At 36.3% G+C, this 21,881-nt stretch overlaps 1 protein-coding gene and 1 pseudogene across 1 annotated transcript in view; one reads left to right on the top strand and one right to left on the bottom strand.

Moving 5' to 3' along the window:
• Window positions 1-21,881, top strand: part of CHD2 (chromodomain helicase DNA binding protein 2) — a 133,997-nt gene that overhangs the window by 71,102 nt on the left and 41,014 nt on the right. Inside the window, exons 21-27 of the mRNA XM_044665431.1 lie at window positions 2,836-2,985; window positions 4,206-4,354; window positions 7,036-7,132; window positions 7,843-7,935; window positions 9,482-9,655; window positions 14,373-14,548; window positions 20,109-20,150. Of these exons, the coding sequence (XP_044521366.1) occupies window positions 2,836-2,985; window positions 4,206-4,354; window positions 7,036-7,132; window positions 7,843-7,935; window positions 9,482-9,655; window positions 14,373-14,548; window positions 20,109-20,150 (881 nt within the window). The remainder of the gene's footprint in view (window positions 1-2,835; window positions 2,986-4,205; window positions 4,355-7,035; window positions 7,133-7,842; window positions 7,936-9,481; window positions 9,656-14,372; window positions 14,549-20,108; window positions 20,151-21,881) is intronic.
• LOC123238087 lies at window positions 18,101-19,113 on the bottom strand (annotated as a pseudogene).

Here is a 21,881-nt window from a genome sequence, read left to right as displayed (position 1 = left end):
ATGGCTTTGTTACATGAATAGTTTAGACTCTAAATCAATAATAATAATTGCAGTATATATACAGTGCTTTGCAGTTTGCAAAGTGCTTTCTTTACAGTACTGTGAGGTGGTAGTAGAGGAATTAAGATTTATTATATTGAGTTTTAAAAACCACTTAATACTTCTATCTGCTTTGGAAAAAAATAAGAATTCCCAAACCATGACAAATCAAATTAATAATTTGTTTCTAAAAGCAAGCATCTTCAGATTTGCTTACCTTTCTAGGTGTGAATAATAAATAAATTCTGCTAGCAGCAATGCCATTGCTATATGGTTCAAGTGTTAAAATTAGTGGGATTTTGAAGGCAACAAGGTAAGAGGATGGGTTAGTTACCTGGAAGGATTAGCTTTGATGAGTTAATAACATCAAAAGCTTATACTTTTGAAAGAATTAATTCTTATTAGGGCTCTATTGCTCTTTGGATGTGGCTGAGTTTGAACTATATGGGTTTGCTTTTGACTCTTGTTTCACAAGGGAAGAACAAGAGATATGTATTACTTTAAAACATTTAAATTTCTGTTGAGCTTCCTTTATATTACTGTATAATAGTCAGTGCTTTTATTATTTCTGATTTTACAGGAGGAGCAAATGAAATAAGAAAAAGCATAAGATAATAAGTGAAAAATCAGATGCTAAACTGTTTTTATACTGATTTCAGAAAGTAAAAAGAACAGAAGCTCTGGGCAAGTGTGAATGCAGAAATGTCAGAGTGAAGGGGTCAGAGTTCGAGAAAACAGGGGACTGAAAATCAGATAAATCAGTAATCTTTGGGGTTGGGGAGTGTCAGTAATTCTTAAAGCCAGAGTATGTTTTGAACATAGGATTCAGACTTGTTTTTCTCTGAGCTGTACATAGAACATAGAACACTCTTAAAATAATTGTGTGTGTTCATCAGTAATGGTATTCCTTTTACTTTGAGACAGGGTGGAGGTTGGAGGTGTGGGAATCTTGTGGGTACTGGCATAGTTTCATTTGGCAGAAAAACAAAGCCTGAAAGACCAGTTAGTTGCCAGGTTTATTTTGAAGGGATTCCATTCATAATCACTGAGATTGGTTTCAACTCAAATTCTTTAATTTTGGTGGACCTTCTAAGATAATATTGCTTCGGTTACTATCATAGCCTAAAGTTATTTACTCTTGATAGCTACTTTGGCTAAACTGTTCAGAGCAGTTTGGATTTTGGTTGAATACATATCTTTTTTTTCCCTTTCCCTCCCTCTCTTCTCTGTCTCTGTTTCTTTGTCTCTCTGTTTTCTCTTCTTTCTCTCATTTTCTCATAAACTCATATTACCTGGCTCTACTTAAAACAACAAACAAGCACATGATCTGAACATCTTATGTTTACCTCTCTGAGAATAGATATAAAACTATGTTGCTTTTTTGGTGTGATCTTTGGTGGAATTTTTGGTATGGGAGGGTCTTAGTAGACAAAAGGACTCCTACTTCTGATCTATAAAACCATATCTAATCGTTTTGAGTTTGGAACTTATTTTGCTTTTTTCTGGGGGAGTGTGTCTTTCATCCTGAAGTGAGAGGTTTGCCTTCTCTAGAGTCCTATTTAGAGTATCCTGTGTTATTAGTTTCTAAATATAAAGACTTAGTCCTGCTCTTCTTTTTGTAATAAACTCCACCCCCCCAACCCCCCAGACATCCTGTTCATTAGTTTTCACTGGGCCATTGTCTGTGACTTAGCCAACTACTTTCAGTATTCCATATCTAATTGATAACAAACATGACTGCCAATTGGAAACTGAAGACTATTTTATCATCATTATTCAGGAAATAGATGATTTTTGAGCTATATTTATATATATATGTGTGTATATATATATATGTGTATATATATATATAATGTGTGCTCAAATTCATACAGTTATTTATGTATAAATTCATACATATGTATTTCTGATATAATTAGACTGATCCTTTAAAATATAACCATACCCTGCACTTTCCACTCTCAAGTATTCGAGGACAGAGATGTCAGTAAACATTTTTCTTCATAATAAAATTTTCATTTTCATTCTTCATATTTTTTGTATACTTCCAGTTCTGGATTTTGAACTGTTTCTATATAATTTTTTTTTCTCATCACCATAACATGAATTATGTACAAATTTTGTGCCATTTTAGAGGCTGGTGTTTTTTCTGTAGTTGGTCCCTTATCTTACATTTACATATCTTTCTATATTTTATCTTTCTTTTTATTATTGTATTCTGTTTGATATTCTTGTGTTCTTTACTAGTTGTCAGAAATGAATAAACATTCACACGTGAAAATATTTTCATATTCCATTTTATATTGACAATTTTAATGAATCTATCATAGAAAAGTGAATTGATTAAGAAAACACTATGTTAAGAATATTGTGAAAATGTAATTACATGTCTTTGGCTACTAGATAAAGTAGTAAGAGGTTAATGAAAGAGCATTGGAATTAGAGGTCCTGAGTTTGAATTCTGGTTCTGCTACTCAACTGTTATGTTATGGCTGTTGTCAAGTCATTTCCTTTCACAGGATCTTAATTTCCTCCTTTGTTAAATAAAGGGACTATGGTGTCTGTTGTGCCTTTTCAGGCCCTATCCCCTTCTCTAGTGAACTACTCTTTCCTTTTACAATGAAATTTCACTTTGCCATCAGGTCCTACACATTCTTTTAGCTTCCATAAAGATTGCCCATCATATCTTACTTTTCTTCACAACTGCAGGGGTTTCCAGGGATACAGGGCTTATTGGAGTATGAAACTGTTTCTGAGACAGACACGACATAAAGTGGTGTATTGCCTTATGTACAGGACTTCTGCTTTCTGCTCTCAACACGGGCGGGTGGCCTAGGAATCAACTTGGCTTCAGCGGATACTGTAGTCATCTTCGACTCTGACTGGAACCCCCAGAATGACTTACAAGCACAAGCCCGAGCACATCGGATTGGACAGAAGAAACAGGTCAGAGGAGATGAGATGTCAGGCTATTTCTAGGTTTGGTTTTTGCAGGGATTCAACTCCTGTCAGGCCATCTGTAAACTGTAGGGTGTGCCAAAAGTCTTAGTGAAGTTTCAAGCAATTAAAGCTATGACCTTGTGCTTTCCTTCCATTTTTATCCAATTTCAACTAGGCTACATATATATCTATATATCTACATCTATATCTCTATATATACACACTTTATACTTGAGAATGTAAATAATATAGTACTGAGGTTTCCTGTGAGCTTTACTCTGAGGGTGGTATTACTTTGTATGAACATAGGACTAATAATTTCTCTCTTTACTGTACTTATGTAATCATCATCGATTTCTTCAGTGAGCCCTTTCTTGTCTTTCCCACAAGTCAGATACTCCCATATATATTATAAAACGATACTCTACAGATAGCTTTTCATAGAACATTTCATTTCCTAATAGGCAGTGTTGAAATCCATCTGTATTTGTCATTTATACAACTTATTCTTTATGCAGCCTAACCAAAAAGTCCATTTTTGTTATGTTAAATATTTGTTTGATTTTTATTTCATTATGACCATTAGTGTCTTTATGTCTTAATTTAAGAATACTTTTAAGATGATTATCTACTCTAATAAAAGTATGTGTCCAATTAAGACTATCCCTTGGGGGCAGCTGGGTAGCTCAGTGGATTGAGAGCCAGGCCTAGAGATGGGAGATCCTAGGTTCAAATCTGGCCTCAGACACTTCCCAGCTGTGTGACCCTGGGCAAGTCACTTGACCCCCATTGCCTACCCTTACCACTCTTCTGCCTTGGAGCCAATACACAGTATTGACTCCAAGACGGAAGGTAAGGGTTTAAAAAAAAAAGGGGGCAGCTGGGTAGCTCAGTGGAGTGAGAGTCAGGCCTAGAGACGGGAGGTCCTAGGTTCAAACCCGGCCTCAGCCACTTCCCAGCTGTGTGACCCTGGGCAAGTCACTTGACCCCCATTGCCCACCCTTACCACTCTTCCACCTATGAGATAATGCACCGAAATTAAGGGTTAAAAAAAAAAAAAAAAAAGAAGACTATCCCTTAAATGGATAGAATATATAATTTACAGTTCAAACAGAATAGAACTTTTCCCCTCAAATGAAGCATCACATCATTTGTTCTTTGGGTATATCCAGAGTATTTGCATGATATATGACAGATATAATCCTCGCTTTTCTTTGCTCTTTTAGGTAAACATTTACCGCTTGGTTACAAAGGGGACAGTAGAGGAGGAAATCATTGAAAGAGCCAAAAAGAAGATGGTGTTGGATCACTTAGTGATTCAGCGTATGGATACCACAGGCCGGACTGTCTTAGATAACAACTCAGGAAGGTCAAAGTAAGTACCAGAAGGAGAGGTAAAGGAAATCCAGCTGATTATAGGCTTTCTGTTACCAATCAGATTTCATTGAGCCTGACCTGAGGGGTTCACTGAGAACTCATGTTGGAAATTCCTGGCTACTAAACAGAAGAAAAGTGCATTAGCATCTGTGGTGTTGTTGATGGTTTGGGTGGGGAGGTTTTTTTATTTCCTTGCTTTCTCTTTTTCTATATCCTAGTACTTTCTCTACTTATTTTCTCTTAGATCTTATTGCCTGTCTTCCCTTGTTTCTTGACCTTTTCTTTTTGCATTCAATTCACTAAGCATTTCTTAAGTGCCTACTCTGTGCTGGGCATTGTACTGTGTGTTATGCATATAAAGATAATTGCCTTCTATCAAAGGGATGTGGTACAACATTTACAGAAAAGTAAATACAAAATAGATTCAAAGCAGTTACAAAATAATTTCCACAGAGATCATTAGCAATTGGAAAGAATGAAGGTATCATAGAAGAAGTGTTCTTTGAACTAAGAAGCCTAGAGGGAAACAAGGCACTCTTAAGAGATGGAAGTCTAGAGAGAGATATGCTCCTAGCATGGAGGTCAGCCACAGCAATGGCACAGAGCAGGCCCTGTGATATTGTATGTCCTGAGTGACTGGAAGGTGGTGTTTAGGAAGGAGAATGGTGGTTAGTGTAAGAAGGAAATTTAATGAAGTAGCTCCTCATTTGTATTCGCTTATGGATCCCTTTAGTTTGATACCTTGTAGTTGTGTAATTTGTAGGAAGGATGTAGGCCCAGGTAAGAGTCTGCGTATATAACCAGAGGATAATACCTGAGTTATAATTAAAAGTGTTTATTGTTAGAGTCATTTTAAGTGTGTATTGTCCTAGTAATCGTGAGTTGCTATGTTAGTTCTAGGCATGTGAGTCTATTTTATAATGTACTTAATATCAGACTAGTTTATGTAACGGGTTACAGGGACTAGAATGGTGGCATAAAGGTTATAGAAGCCAGGAGCCCACAGAGGGCTGGAGCCTCATAGGGTTTGGGATGTCCTGTGTCAGAATGACCTGTAGAGAAGCCCAAGTTCTGTCCATGACCTATTATGTCAAGAGTGATCCCTGTAAGTCTTCACCCCAACTCTCTAAGTTCCTCTTTTTGTTTTTAAAGACCTGTCAGTGTCAATCAATGGTCAGGGGCTCAGGATCTGAACTGAGAGGAAACCTACAGCCCTCTGGCTGGGTGATTTTTCTGTCACCATAAAAAAAAAAGCCAGATCTTCATCCAGAAGGGTCTCCCAGTATCTTATATATTAGTAAGCCTAAAAAGGGAGCTTGGAACCAGATTGTGGAAGATTTCAAGTACTGAGTAGAGGAGTTAGTATTTTATCCTAGAGGGAAGAGCTTCTTGGGCAAGAAAGTCAGACTCAGGCTTCTAGGAATAGCTTTTTCATAAGCTACCAAGCAGCTATAGCAGGAATTTTTATTTTTGACATTTTCTTACAAGACTTTAATCCCAGCCAAACAGTGACTGTTTTTTAAAAACTCTTACCTACTGTCTTAGAATCAATACTGTGTATTAGTTCCAAGGAAGGGTACTAAGGAGCAGGCAATGGGGGTAAGCTATTTGCCCAGGGGCACACAATTAGGAAGTGTCTGAGGCCAAATTTTAACCCAGAACCACCTGTCTCTAGGTCTGGCTCTCTTAATCCATTGAGCCACTTTGGCTATTGACTATTAATTAGCACAAGTAAATCAACTAGAATCAGAATTTTTAAACATCATTAAAATGTTTGTGTGTGGATCTTTAGTTTTTTGATTGTATAATTGATGCCATATTGAAGACCGAAATGGTGTAGAACAGTAATGGGCAAACTACAGCCCGTGGGCCAGATGAGGCCCCCTGAAATGTTCTATCTGTCCACGAGACATTATTCCTGATCTGACAAATAAAATGAGTAGGAACAATACAGTGAAACTTCTAAAGAGCCGCCTTAGAAACAAACAGATGAGCGTTTCCTTTCTTTTGGCCCCCTCTTTAAAAAGTTTGCCCATCAGTGGTGTAGAAAATAGGATACAGTATATTTGTCTTTAAGAAAGAGGATAATTATTTTTAGTAATAATGTATAAATTTAAAATTGTATTGTTTGGTATAGTGGTTAGTTTATTTTTATTTTGTTACAGAAAGAAGGGATATTGATTTGAATGAGATATTTCAATATCTAGAAATTTCATACTATTTGGGCATAAAAAAGGGGCTGGCTTGAATTTATGTTTAATAATATATGTGGAAATTTTATTATACAGAGTGAATTTGGTTGAGAAAAGCTTGATTACTTTGTTATGTGGTTTCACTCAGGCAACTGGAAGGAAACTTTGGGATTGGCACCCAACTGAGTAAATGATTCTTAAGGCCAAAAGTATGAGAAATTTCTTTCTTTAGAGTCCTATAGAAATGTTCCTTGATGAGCAAGGTAATTGAGGAAAACATAGAAATATTTGTCTTTATTTTAGTCATATTATAGAGCGAGACTACCTTAACAACCCCTCATTGTATTGATGAATAAGGTATCTAAAAAGGCAAATGTCATACTTTTCTTGGATAGGATAGTATAGAATATTTTCCTTGGGGGATTTGTTAGGAAAGGGTAGCTACTTCAAATATTTTGGATCACAACTACCTTTTTTCCTCTTACAGTTCTAATCCTTTCAACAAAGAAGAACTGACTGCTATTTTGAAATTTGGAGCAGAGGATCTCTTCAAAGAACTGGAAGGGGAAGAGTCAGAGCCTCAGGTGATTAAACATTGGGGAAAAAAGTAAAGGCACATATGTATATATTTTTCCAGTTTTTGAGAATTCTAATGAATTTCTTTTCTAGAAGTAGATTGTGAGTTTTAGTTAAAAATTATTTCAGAATAAATATTAGAGGAACTAGCCAATTTCACTTTATTTTTTGTCCAAGTTTCTTTAGAATTAAATGAAACAATCTGAGGAATAGTGATGGATATTATATCTTTTTGCCTACTGATTCTAGTAGGTTTAGTTTTATTTTTTATTCTTTATACTGAGTTTTAACTTGGGTTCCAAGTTCTCTTCAACATCTATTAGTCTTGAAAGTTTTAGAGATAAAAAGAAGTGGGATAGTTAGAGAACAAACTTTTGTAGCAATTGGCCCAGGTATATCCATTCTTTTTAATGAATGCATCAGTACTTATTACTTTATTGAAGAGTACTATTTTAAAATCTTATTTTAAATTATATTTCTTGGGGCAGCTGGGTAGCTCAGTGGATTGAGAGTCAGGCCTAGAGATGGGAGGTCCTAGGTTCAAATCTGGCCTCAGACACTTCCCAGCTGTGTGACCCTGGGCAAGTCATTTGACCCCCATTGCCCACCCTTACCACTCTTCCACCTGGGAGACAATACACAGAAGTTAAGGGTTTTAAAAAAATAAAAAATAAATTAGAAAAAAAATTATATTTTTCATGCTCTTGATCTCTGTTAGGAAATGGACATAGATGAAATTTTACGATTGGCTGAAACCAGAGAAAATGAAGTGTCAACAAGTGCAACAGATGAACTTCTGTCGCAGTTTAAGGTATGGAGTCAGCATCTAGTTCTTTGTAACAAAATGTCTTTAATATCACAGTTTGGTTTAGGTGTGAATATTTATCTCCATTCTTGTTATTTTGTGAAGCATAAAATAAGGACTTTTGTGATAGTGAAAAATAAAGCCTTTTTGCAAATTTAATTAGCTCATCCATGATTTATCAGTATCATTCCTTATGTGTTTTTGTCACCTTGGCTTTTCTATGATACATTACCCACTTTGGGGTGTCTTCTGTTCCAAACCTCTAGTTTTCCAAGTTGAAAATGCTACTCCTGGAGTGTGATGCTACTTCCTGAATCTTTATATCTTTTCAAATATAATTTTTAAAACATGAAAACTTTGGAAGAATTTTTTTCATGAAAGCTATTATTATGAAAAAATCAATATTATTTACTATTACTATTAATAATAATGCTGTTAACAGTCAAGTAATATTACTATTATTACTAATAGTAATGGCTATCATTTGTCTGGTCCATTATGATTTGTAAAATGCTTTACAAAGATCTCCTTTAATCCTCACAACTACCTTATGAGGTTGGTGCTATTATCCCTATTAGATAAGAAACTCATTTGTTCTAAATTGGGGAGAAAAGTTGCCATGCTTTGTTATTGGAGTAGAATCTTTGAAGTTCAAAATGGAAAAAAATTCACTTTAAATTATCTGGGATGGCATCAGACCCTTCCTAGCTATGTGATCCTTGGCAAGTCACTTGACACCCCCCCCTCCCCCCCCATTATGTAGTCCTTACTGCTCTTTTACCTTGGAACTGATACACAGTATTGATTCTAAGATGGAAGGTAAGGGTTTTTTAAAAAAAAGGATGCAACAATAGTTGCTTTGAATTTTTCACTCTAAACAATTTGACAAGCCTTATTTTATTATTACATCTATAGATGTATCAATGCCAATTTATTATGGACTAATAAATGGAGATCAATATTTTATTTTAATTAAAAACCTTTATAAATTTGCCAGTTACTAACAGGCATCTTATTTTGCTAAAAATAGAAGTGATTCAAGTATAAAACATCTAAGACCTTTGTATTTGTCTTTTCAAAAGTTCTAGTAGGGGATGGTTTAGAGAAGGAAATGAATGATAATACTCTATATAAAGATAACATAAAGAAAGCTCATCATCTGATTTTTTTTAAGTTAAAAATCTTTTCACATCCTACTATAAGTTATGGAAACAAAGGAAATAATATTTGTGAATAAATGGAGGTGAGTAAGGAGGAGATGGCACTTAATCTCATAAGGCCAAAGAGGATCTAAGTAAGTTTTTTATTTGCTCTTCAGTGGTGGGGGAAACTCTTGCTTAGTGACCTAAAGGGATAATGTCACCTCAGAACTGTTCCCTAAGGGATAAAGGTATCTTAAGGTCTTATCTTTCTAGTTTTCTGAGCCCTGTAACATCTTATCTTGATAGAAATATAAAATCAAATTTAAGTCACTGAAGGAAATTACATGTTGTGAGACTTTTAAGATTGGGAGGTGCTATTATTCTAAAAGTGGTGGATCATTTCTTTTAAGGTGGCCAATTTTGCTACCATGGAAGATGAAGAAACTGAGTTGGAAGAACGATCACATAAGGACTGGGATGAGATTATTCCAGAGGATCAGAGGAAGAAAGTAGAAGAGGAGGAACGACAGAAAGAGCTAGAAGAAATTTATATGCTACCTCGGATTCGGAGCTCCACAAAAAAGGTACATTATTTGGGGATGAATGGAATCCCATCAGTTAGGAGGAAGAAACTGTCTATATGAACTCTTGCTGATATATATTGTGTTTTTAGTTCAAATTATAAGCAAAATCTTTGGATTTATTTCTTTATAGATGATTAAGATGTTTTTACCTATAAGACATTCCTTTTTTTTAAAGGGAGGACTATAGAGAATAAGTGATGTAATTAAGAGAATAAGAGGATAAGCAATTAAAGATTATGAATAGAACTTGGCAGTGGTGATGAAGCTCTTTGGAGATGAGGTCATTGATTTCATTTATTCATCTTGTCCCTTTAGATATTGTCTTCCATATTTATTAAGTCCTAAAAACCAGACATGTAAACATTCAGACTAGTACAGAGATAAGAATCTTTTTTTTTCTTCTATATTATTCATCTATTGGGGAAAAATTGGAATTATCAAAGGCCACATATTTAAAAAAACAATTCTTTAATGAGAAAAAACCAATTATTTATATAATACTTTAAGTATGCAAAGTAATTTACTCATTTTCTCATTTGATTTTCACAATAACCTTGTGAAGCAGGTTCTATTATTGTCCCTGTTTTATAGATGTGGAAACTGAGGCTGAGGTTGTGTGACTTACCCAGGGGTACACAGGCAGTAAGTGCCTGAGGCCAGATTTGAATTTAGTTCCTCCTAATCCCAAGTCCAACATTCTAGCCACTGTGCCACCTAACTGCTTAAAAAACAAAATAGTTGACCAGGATGTGTTTTCAATTCATAAATGAGGACATAACTTCAATAAATAAAACAGGAGATAGAAACTTTATTTTCCAGGTCCAGTGAACAAGTATTTTTAGTAAGGGCTTGTTTTGTGCTATGCACTGTGCAAAGTATTGAGGATACATAGAAAAGCAAAAGATAGTCCTTGCTTTCAAGAAACTCACATTCCAAAGAAGGAAACAATTTGTAAATAATATGCACAAAGCTATATATATATAAATAGAGATCATTAGCAGATGGAATACACTAATTTTATACTAGTTTTAAGGGGGATCACAAAAGACTTTTTTTTTTTAAACCTTTACCTTAGAATCAGTACTATGTATTGGTTCAAAGGCAGAAGAGTGGTAAGGTTGGGCAGTGGAGCTTAAGTGGCTTGCCCAGGCTCACACAGCTAGAAAGGGTTTGAGGCCACATTTGAACCAGGATGTCCTGTCTCCAGGCCTGGCTCTCTGTCTGCTGAGCCCATGGCTGCCCTAGGGGAGACTTGAAGGAAGCCTGGGTAGGAAAGGTGGGCAACAGTGGCAAAGAGTGTGAGCATCCCACACTGACAGACAGGCAGTGAAAACACATGGAACTAGTCAAGGAAGTGTCTTGTTCAAAGAACTGCAAGGAGGCTTGAGTCTTAGGAGTTTCTGTTTGCCCCTGGAGGTGATGGGTAGGACTGGGGGGTGACAGGGTGAGCCCTGAGCTTTAGGAAGGTCATTTTGAGAGTTTAGTGAAGGGAGAATGGGCTGTTGGGAAAAAGCTTGAGTCTTGGAAACCAACTAGAAGGCTGTGTCTAAGCGTGAGGTGAGAAGGGCCTGCATGGGGGCTTGGCAGTGTCCTGTCAGCAGAAGAGAATATATGGGAGAGATGTTAAAAAGAAAACACTAGGGCACATCTGGGTGGCTCAGTGGATAGAGAGCCAGGCCCAGGGATGAGACTTCCTGGATTTAAATTTGGCCTCAAATACTTCCTAGCTCTGTGACCCTGGATAAGTCATTTAACCCCCATTACTCAGTCCTTACTACTCCTTCTGTCTTGGAACCAATAATCAGTATCCTAGGATGGGAGGTAAGGGTTTTAAAAATAAAAGGTAACACTGACAAAATACTTGGCGACAGATTACATATGGAGGGATAAGAGTAAGGAATCAAGGATGACAGCTAAGTGAAAGTCTGGGTGACTTGGAAGGATGGTGGGGCCCTCCATAGTGATAGGAAAGATAAGATGATGGGGAGATCTTGGAGAAAGAAAATCAGTTTAGCTTAGGAAATGTTGAGTTTAAGAGACTATATATCATCTAGTTTGAGGTGTCTCATCAGCTCTAGGATATGGGAGTCTGAAATTTTATGAGAGAGGTTAGGGCTAGATAAGTAGATCTGAGAATTATCAGCAGCAACAATAATAATAGCAAACCCCTATATAACCAGCACTGTGCTTTGCAATTATTGTCTCATTTGTTCCACACAACAACCCTTATTTTATCCCTATTTTACAACTGAGGAAACCAAGGCAAGCAGAGGTTAAGTGACTTGTTCAGATCACACAACTAGTAAGTGTCTACAGTCAGATTTGACTGCACAAGGCAGTGCTCTGTCTACTGTGCCACTTAATTGCCATGGAGATGATAATTGAATCAATAAGATCTGATTAGATTTTCAAGTAAAATGGTATGCCAGGAGAAGAGAAGAGGGCACATGATAAAGAGTCCTGTGAACACCAGGATTAATGATGTGACTTGGACCTCCAAGGAAGGAGACTGAGAAGGATTGGTGTGTGAAGGGAACCCCCTTCCAGGATCACGTACTGGGATCCTACCTGTGTCCTGGTACTGGGTGCACTGTGTCACATGAGTGACCTAGGCACCTGAGCCGGAAAGGATCAGATTATTGATCCAGGGTAAAAGAGGGAGTTCCAGGAAGTGGACTCTTTTAATTTGATCAGGCATGCAGTGAAAGGATAGTGGTGGAGAGAGCCACATAGAGAGCACCCAGTTTAAAATAGGCTTCCTTCTCTGTCTGCCTTCTCTTATTCAAGTAAGTATTAATAAACTTTATGAAAATTAAGGACTAGAGTTTGAATTAGCTTTAACAGAGGAATGCCATGAAAACTTAGAGATGAGAGTATCAAGGAGAAGGAGGGTTATGGACCGTGCCAAAGGTTGCAGAGAGGTCAAGAAAGATGAATATTGAGAAAAAGTCCATTCGATTTGTTGATTATGAGATCAGCAGTGATTTTGGAGAGGGCAATTTCAGTTGAATGATGAGATCAGAAGCCAAAGTGTAGAGTTAAGAAGAGAGAAGAAAAGAAGTGGAGGCACCTATTGTTGAATTTTAGCCACTACCTGGAGGAGAGATGAGGAACGATAACTAGTGAAGATGGACATATCCAGTGAGGATGGAAGAGACATAGGCATGCTTGTAGCCAGTAGGGAAGTAGCCAGTAGACCAGGGAAAAATCAAAGATAAAAGATAGAGAGGGAATAATAAAGGGGGCAATCTGTTGAACCTGACAAATGGGGTGGGATTTCTTGTGCATGTACAAGGGTTTCAGTCCCATACTGTGACCATTTGAGATAATAATGAAATAAATATTGATAGAGATTGAAATGCTAAAGACAGAGCCCCTATATTTTGCATATAACTGAAGATTTAAAACTATTTGCTCTTCAGGAGAGGCTGTGGTAGGCAGCATTGGAGATCTCAGTTCATTCTCAAAGACAATGTGGAGTCAACATTTATTAAATGTTCTTTATGTGCAGAGTGTATTACTTGGCATTTTGAATAGTTAGGCAGATAAAAGCCTTGAGTCTAACCTTAGGGAACTTGAAGTTTAATGGAAAGAGACAAGATAAACAAATTTAAAAGTTCTAGCTTTTGTGAGAGTGGAGATAAGCATGCTTATCTGTGAATGAGGGAAATAGCTCTGCTCAAATTGGTTAAGTCCAATAAAGATCTTTAAAAATTGTGAAAGGAGTCTATTATCTTCTCAAATATAAATTGCTTATTCCTGTGATGATAAACCTATAAAATGAAGTATAAAGAACTCTTGAGACTTGGCTTTAAATTAGAATGGTGGAGAACCATTGTAGAATTAGTTGCTAGTTGTGACAATGGTTGTTTTCTGAAGTCAGATGTAGTAGTCAAGGCTTCCAGAATCACTGAACCAGAAATATGATCAAGAAGCTTTTCTAAAACATTTCCAACCTATGGTCATTTAGGTCCTGTTTGAATACCTGCAGTGAACAGGAATCGGTGGAATTGATTTCACTTTTGAATAGATCTAATCATTAGGAAGTTTTTCCTTATATTGACTCAAAATGGCTTTACTTATTACCACTTGTAAACAGTTGGGTTGATCTCTAAAAAGGTATGTGTATCCATATTGATTATCACACACATATTACAAATATGTGGAAAAAAGGGACAGAATATTCATATAATTATGGGTAAAAAGTTACAAATTTAAGCTTTGTTAATATCACTTAAACACTTTATATTTAAATAGCCATAATTCATAAAATACTTTCTCATATATTCTGATTTGTTCCTCATAATAATCCTGTGAAGTTAGCAAGGTGGGTACTATTGTAGCTTCATTATACAGATCAGGAGAATGATGCTAAAAGAAATAAAGTCCAAGTCCACATATCTCCTCAGTGGCAGAAATAAAGGCCAAACTGAGTTCTTTAGAATCACAGCTGGGGGGGGCAGACATGGGGGTGTGGTGCTCAGTGGATTGAGAGTCAGTTCTAGAGAAGGGAGGTCCTGGGTTCAAATCCGGCCTCAGATACTTCCTACCTGACCCTGGGCAAGTCACTTAACCCAACTGCCTAGCCCTTACTACCTTAGAACCAATATAGTATTGATTCTAAGATGGAAGGTAAGGATTTAAAAAAAAAAAGTCACAGCTGAATAATAGGTTTTGGCACTTGATATACCCTCAATCTGCTTCTGGCTTTTTTCAGGCTCAGGCTAATGATAGTGACTCAGATATTGAATCCAAAAGAAGGGCCCAGAGGTCTTCTGGTTCAGAGAGTGAGACAGATGATTCTGATGATGACAAGAGACCCAAGCGCAGAGGACGTCCTCGGAGTGTCAGAAAAGACCTTGTAGAAGGATTTACAGATGCTGAGATTCGAAGGTTAGTAAGAGGCTTCAAACCATACTTGTTTTAAAACATGCACTACTTTGAATAAACTGATAACATATGAATGCAGCTAGTCTGCAAACACTAATTTATCTTGAGTGATTAAAATCATGGCTTTGGGAGTGGATTCTAATATCCCAAAAGGAAGAGTGGGAACAGAGACCCTTCTGTAATTCCTAGATTCTTAAGTCTTCTGATTCCTAATGATTTTACTTCTTGCCCAACTTGCTACTCCTTATCTTTTGTTTACCCCCAACATTATTCAACTTGAACAAAAAAAAAATATTAACTGGCCATCTCTACTATTAAAATAATTAGTATTATTAATTAAATTAAATTAAAATAATTAGTATTATAATTAAAATTNTTGTTTTAAAACATGCACTACTTTGAATAAACTGATAACATATGAATGCAGCTAGTCTGCAAACACTAATTTATCTTGAGTGATTAAAATCATGGCTTTGGGAGTGGATTCTAATATCCCAAAAGGAAGAGTGGGAACAGAGACCCTTCTGTAATTCCTAGATTCTTAAGTCTTCTGATTCCTAATGATTTTACTTCTTGCCCAACTTGCTACTCCTTATCTTTTGTTTACCCCCAACATTATTCAACTTGAACAAAAAAAAAATATTAACTGGCCATCTCTACTATTAAAATAATTAGTATTATTAATTAAATTAAATTAAAATAATTAGTATTATAATTAAAATTAATTAAATTAAAATAATTAGTATTATAAAATAAATTAAAATAATTAGTATTATATATAAAGGAGAGTATATATATAAAGGAGAAATACTGTATGTATTCTAGTGACTACAATAAAGGTAAAGCTGTTAGTTGTGTTAACTTCCTATCTTTCTATCTTTTTCTCTACTATATTTATCTTAAACCTATTCTTGTTCTTATAACTTCTAAACACTTCACTCCATTCTGGTTTTGGAGTTCATCTCATTTTCTTCCCTTTGTAATTTGGTCCTTAAGTAACCTTAACTGAATACTGTCTTCTAACATTGCTAATCCCTATGTCCTGTTATTGTTATGTCTTATCAATTTCTACTCCTAAACTATACCTCCCTCCGCCCCCCATACCTCCCATTAAGTCCTTCTTTGTTTTTGACTGCTACTAAAAAAGACCAATTTTTCTATTCTGGTTTTTTTTTCCTGTCTACAAAGATATCTAGGTTTCTACCACTCTTTAAAAGGTCAAGTAAACTTTGACTCCACATGCCTTTGTTTCATAGGCAAATATAATAAAACAAGAACAAATCCTCCTTTTTCTTCTCCCCTAATCCTACACACAGGGAAAAACCAAACCAAAGTAATTTATATTAATTGTTTATAATTCCTCACCTCCTGCTTACTACTCTTTACTCATTAACAATCTAGCTTCTTACCCCATCCCTTGATTAAAATTTCTTTTTACAAGTTTAGCAATGATTTCTTAATTGCTGAATCCACTGGCATTTTCTTGGTCCTCATTCTGGGTGATCTTTTTGTAGCTTTTGACACTATTGGGCCACCTTATATTCTCTCCTTGGTTTTCATTACACTGCTTTTTTCTGTTTCTTTTTCTTCCTGACTGTCCCTTCATCTGTGGCTCATCCCCAAGTATGGTTCAATCCTACACCTGTCTCCTAGGCTATTTTCTCTTCTTTCCCCAGACTTTCCATTTTAGTTATTAATACCTCTTGGTTTAATTATCTGTGCATATGACTTCCAGATTTATATATCTAGCCCTTATTGTCTCCTGAGCTTCATTGCTATATCACTGTCCCCATGACATTTCTACCTCAGTGCCCCATGGACATCTCAAACCCAGAATGTCCAAAATGGAGCTTATTCTCCTCTCCCTTTCAGTGCCTCCAGTCCTCCTTTCCTCCTCATGTACTTCAGTGATCCAGTTTTATGACTTCAGAGGAATCCTAGTCTCTTCACATTCCCATAGCTCAGACACCCTCCCTTTACTCACTGCTCTGGATTTGATCAGTTGTGCATGAATGGTCCCACCTACACCCCTTTTCTAATAATATAATTCATTACTTTCAAATATCTCAATTTATTCAGCCATTTCTCCCAATCATTACATTTGTGTTATTTCTAGTTGTTTTGTTATTACAAACCAAACTTCCATGAATATTTTCATACATACATGGCTTTTTTTTATGATTATGAAGAAGTTTTAATGGGATATTGTAATTGAGACATCATTTTTATAATTTAAATTTTAGGGAAATTTTAAAACTAAGTGAAAAACCAATTTCCATAACTCAAAATATTAAAAATAATTTCTCTCAAATCATCTCCAATTCTGATTTCTCTTGTTACATAAATATTACTGCTATTGAAGTATACCTCACTTTATAAAGTGGATGTATTCTTAGGGAGGGGAAGGGAGAGCAAAAAGAAAATTTTTGGAAATTGTATTATATTTTAAATGTAGTAGGGAACCATGCTATCTTAAAGGAATCCAACAATAAATTATTTTGTGAAGAGAAGAATTATTCTGTATTGTAAGGGCTTGCTCCCTTAATTTGTTTATTTTAAACAGAGTTTTTGTATATTGGGTTTGTTTATAGTTTTCTGATAATTGTAACTAATAGTATATATACATCCTTTATAAATAAAAAAAAACTTATAGCACATTGTAAGTATTTGATAACACTTCTTAACCAATTTTTTAAAACCCTTACCTTCTGTCTTAGAAAACTTCTAAGACAGAAGAGTGGTGAGGACTAGGCAATGGGGGCTAAGTGACTTGCCCAAGGTCAGGCAGCTAGGAAGTGTCTGAGGCCAAATTTGAACCTAGGACCTCCCATCTCTAGGCTTGGCTTTTAGTCCACTGAGTCACTTAGCTATCCCCTTAATTAAAAAAAAAATTAATTTTTTTTTACAACTATAAAAGAGACAAGCTTTTCTGAATTCAATGAAGTGTCTAGTTTAGTAAATGGTATAGGCAGTATCTGTCAGCTATTTCATTTATTACACTTTCCAATCAAGTGCATTCATTTAACTGCCCTTACTTATGGGTCCTAGATCACTCTATCCTCAGAATAGATCTTCTTCTTCCAAGAAACATATAAGAAGTACCTGGATGAGAGAAACTAGACTACTAGACCAGCCCCTGACTTCAACTCCAATGTTAATCTCTAACTTCCAGCTTGTTTCTCAGTCACTTCCATAAACATCCTTTATTCTTCATTTCCAGACTTATATCAGCTCTCTCCTACTTGATGCCTTACCATCTACAATCTTGACACTGATGGGTTTGGTCATTATGCATATTCAGTCATGTTCTAAACACTCACTTCTACCATATAATAGTAGTGATTTCTTTTTTTTTTTTTTTTAGAAAATGTTTTATATTATACAATTCTATACAATATTGCCAAGTAGACATTGACACAATGTTTACATTTTGACAAATTCACCAATATTTTAGAGTGTTGCTTCACAATGAGTGAGTTCCACTTTATAACAGGATGGTGACACCCAGTTTATTTGATGGTTAACTACAGTCCATTTGTACCACAGCTTCTTTGACTACACTGGTGCAGGGTTCTGTTCCTGAATGATCTTGATCTCTAGCCCCAGATTAAACCCATAGCTAGTCAGTTGAAACACATTGCTTTCAGATGGTTCTGCATTTCATGTAGGAGTAGAACAAGATAAGATGAAGCCCACCATGATGACATTGAAGGAGAGATGTAGAGCCCTGAAAATTTATATACAAAAAGAAAGAGTCCAAAGAAAAGACTGTAGAGATCAGCAGTCAGGATGCCCAAGTTGACTGAGGTAACTCTTGCAGCTTTCTTGATATTCTACAAGAATCAGCTGGAGACCACTGATAAATGTCCCAAATAAGCCGACCATTCCTAGAAACTCTACTTGGGCCAGCTTTTTCACAATGTACTCCTCACAGACATTAGAAATGGCATAGAGAGAAGCTCCAAGTAGAACTAAGACATCACCAATCAAACACATCACTTCCTGAATTGTTATCTCTCCCAGCTAGTATGTCAGCACCAACCATTGTTCCTACTCCAAAAAGGCAGATGGTCACAGCAACAACATGGATCACTCTGTATCTTGCATGAAGAATAAACCATGAAAGGGCCATCAAAACAGGAATCCCAAAACAGTCCAAAAGCTGGACACTCTTAAGAGTAGTGAACTGGTAAGCTTTGACAATCATATAATTAGCCTCCACATCAGCTAGGCCCAAGAAGATATACTTCCACCATTTTTCTTTCAGGATGTGTAGAAGGTTCTCATTGCCTGGTTGAAATGTCAACATTGTTGTGTAAATAAAAAACAGTAAACAATAGTTGATAAAACTTTGAAGCATAGGAGCATTCACTTTGTACTTGTCTGCCAAATACTGGCTGGTAATAACTGTCCCTCAGACACAAGGACAGCATTCGATCTAGGGCAATTGTTTTCAAGATGTTCCAGGTGAAGAGTTTTTCTTTGATCCTGAGCAGGGGGTTCATGAAATTACTAAGAAGTCCTGATGCTTCCGAGGAGCAAGGGACTTGTGTACTAGCTGCCTCCATGTGCAGGACCTGTGTTTGCCTTGCTCTTGTCTAGCACTCCCTGGGATCCCCACCAAAATATTCTTGCTGTCCCTGGCCATATACAGCTTTTAACCTTCTTCATAATGCCCCTGTGCCTAATCCTATTAATGGTATCTCTAGGTCAATGAAGGGGAACAGCTTAACAGCTCTTAATATGTATTTCCATTTTGTTTTCTGAAAAGCCAATTCAAAACTGCTCTAGTAATATAACATTAGGCCTGCTTCTCCATGTTCCTATTAGCATTTCATTTGATCAACTTGACCTACATTACTAGGTCTATATTTAGCTAGATTGGTCCTTAGGTAGTGTAACAAATAAAATTGATATAGATGGATATTATTAAAGATATTAGGGTTTTATTAACAGCCATGTTAATAATTAAAAAGAACCGCGTGCCTGCTAAGATCTAATTCAAATGCCCCGCCATTACCTCTGCCCACCTGGTTTGTTCAGCAGGAAAGAGAGTGTCCCAATTAAGTTCTGAGACTTTATACCTCTGTCTACGTAATCACACTTCCTGCCTACCAGTATTACGAAAGAGGAATCATGGGAAATGTAGTTTTCAAGTCCTCTAAACATTCACAGGAGTTTATATCAGAGACCTCAATATTAAGACCCCCAAATTTCCAATATCACAGTAGCAGACACAATCTGTTGCCAGGGCCAAAGTCTTTTCAAAACTAAGTCTTTCTAACTTTCAAACCACCTTTGTTCCTAGCTTCATATTTCTTGTCTGCACAGTCTGAAGAAAATAGAAACTGAGATTAGAATAACTGGCATAAATGTAGCTGTGTTTGACAATTCCATAACTCATAGAATGGAATTTACATGAAAGACTGGAGGTATTTGCATGATGTTCCATGTTACTCAGAGCGAAGTGAGGAAACACTTGAAAGTGCGTTTCCAAATATTAGATTGTTACGTAATTTTAATATAGTTCTTCCTTATGTATCTTTACTGTTTTCCTTCTTAGATTCATCAAAGCATATAAGAAATTTGGGCTTCCCCTTGAACGGTAAGTTCAGTCATAGATTTCCACAGTTTAACCAGTCATGCAGGCTTATTTACTAAAGTAAAATACTCTTCTGTTACTCTGTATACAGCAGTGATGGAATCACTTATCCTTCTTTAAATAGTACTGGATAAGATTTACATTCAAATCATTAGATTTGGAACCATTTCAAAGTGAAAAACTGTTGGTTTGTTACTGTAACAAATCTGTAATACTTCTGAGAATATACAGCTATTCAGTTTGAATTTGGCATGCAGCAAAGTATAGAAGAAGTTGTGTTTCAGTCTGACATTTGCAGACTTTTTTTTATTCAGTATAGTACATAACAAACTTATGTTGGATGGACTCCCTGTGATACACTTATAGGATTACATGGATGGAGTCACACAGGTGGGCATAATAGAACTTCCAAATCTATGAGTTATATATCTTTTGAGTATTTGAGGTATATTACTGACTTAAGGGAAATTGTCTTGATTCCTGTTACTACTGATAAACATCTGCTGTAGTGTATGGAAATTTAATTTAAGACCTTGTGTCGCTTTTCCTTTGGAGAAGGGGTATTGACCTTTCAGAAGCAAGAATCATTAGCTATCACTTACAGACAAGTCTACTGAAATACATAGTGAAATATATTGCATAAAATTGCCTAAGCTCAAAGTTCTAGGTTTAGGAGTAGAGCCTAACAATCATAACTTGTAAGTCAGTATTTGTATAGACTAGGATACATTTTGACAGTGGGACTATTTTTAAAACCTTGCAATTTTCTGATGTTTTAAGCTAAGATTGCTGGCTGGTTTTAATAATGAGTGGAGTTAGTTTTGTTTGATTTTTTGATGAGTAAGGGATAGTGTATTTATCCACATATGAATGCTGTGAACCTGTTGGACCCTAGAATTAGTTGGATTAATAATTTAAAATGTCAGTTTGTGCCAGGCAATACATCTCCCTGGATGACTATAGGAAAGGTCAAATATACTTTTAGATCTGGGTCACAGTGGAATCTGGAATCTCACTGAAATAGAGAATGTCAGCTGCCTAGTATAGAAAGACCATATTATGTAGCTCTTTGATGTTCATAAAAGAAGGAAAGAAACAAGTATTTGTAATTGCTTACTATATGCCTGAAAATGTGCTCTAAGCACTAGAGATACAAATATAAGCAAAAAGAAAGACAATCCCTGACTCAAGGAACTTATATTCTGAAAACACACAGGAAGTTGAAAAATGTGGGAATTTGGGTTACAGTAGTGTGGGAATGAAGGTACTTGGCGTAGGGGTATGGTTTTCAAGTCTGGAAAGTTAGGAACTAGCTGGGAGGGGAGTGAAGGCAGGCTGACTGGGGTCCCTTCAAAAGATGAAGATTCCAGGAATAACTCATTAATGGGAGAGACATGCAGAGGGATATTACATGAGGAGAAAGCTACATAGGTAATAGGATGTTTCAGGGCAAGAAGACCCTAGGGATGGGGGCAGCTGGGTGGCTCAGTGGATAGAGACTCCAGGTCTGGAGACAGGAGGTCCTGAGTTCAAATCTGGCCTCAGATACATCCTAGCTGTGTGACCCTGGGCAAGTCACTTGACCCCCATTGCCACTCTTCTGCCTTAGAACCAATACACAATATGGAAGGTCAGAGTTTAAAAAAAAAAAAGAAGAAGAAGAAAAAGACCCCAGGGCCTAAGTGAAGTTCTAGGATGAGACAGTAGCAGAGGCATGATTTTGAAGTCCATAAA

This window comes from Gracilinanus agilis, chromosome 2 (assembly GCF_016433145.1).
Source record: "Gracilinanus agilis isolate LMUSP501 chromosome 2, AgileGrace, whole genome shotgun sequence".
In the NCBI taxonomy this organism is placed as follows: Eukaryota; Metazoa; Chordata; class Mammalia; order Didelphimorphia; family Didelphidae; genus Gracilinanus; species Gracilinanus agilis.
Note: the sequence above shows the minus strand (reverse complement) of the source record. Positions and strands in the feature narration are given on the sequence as shown.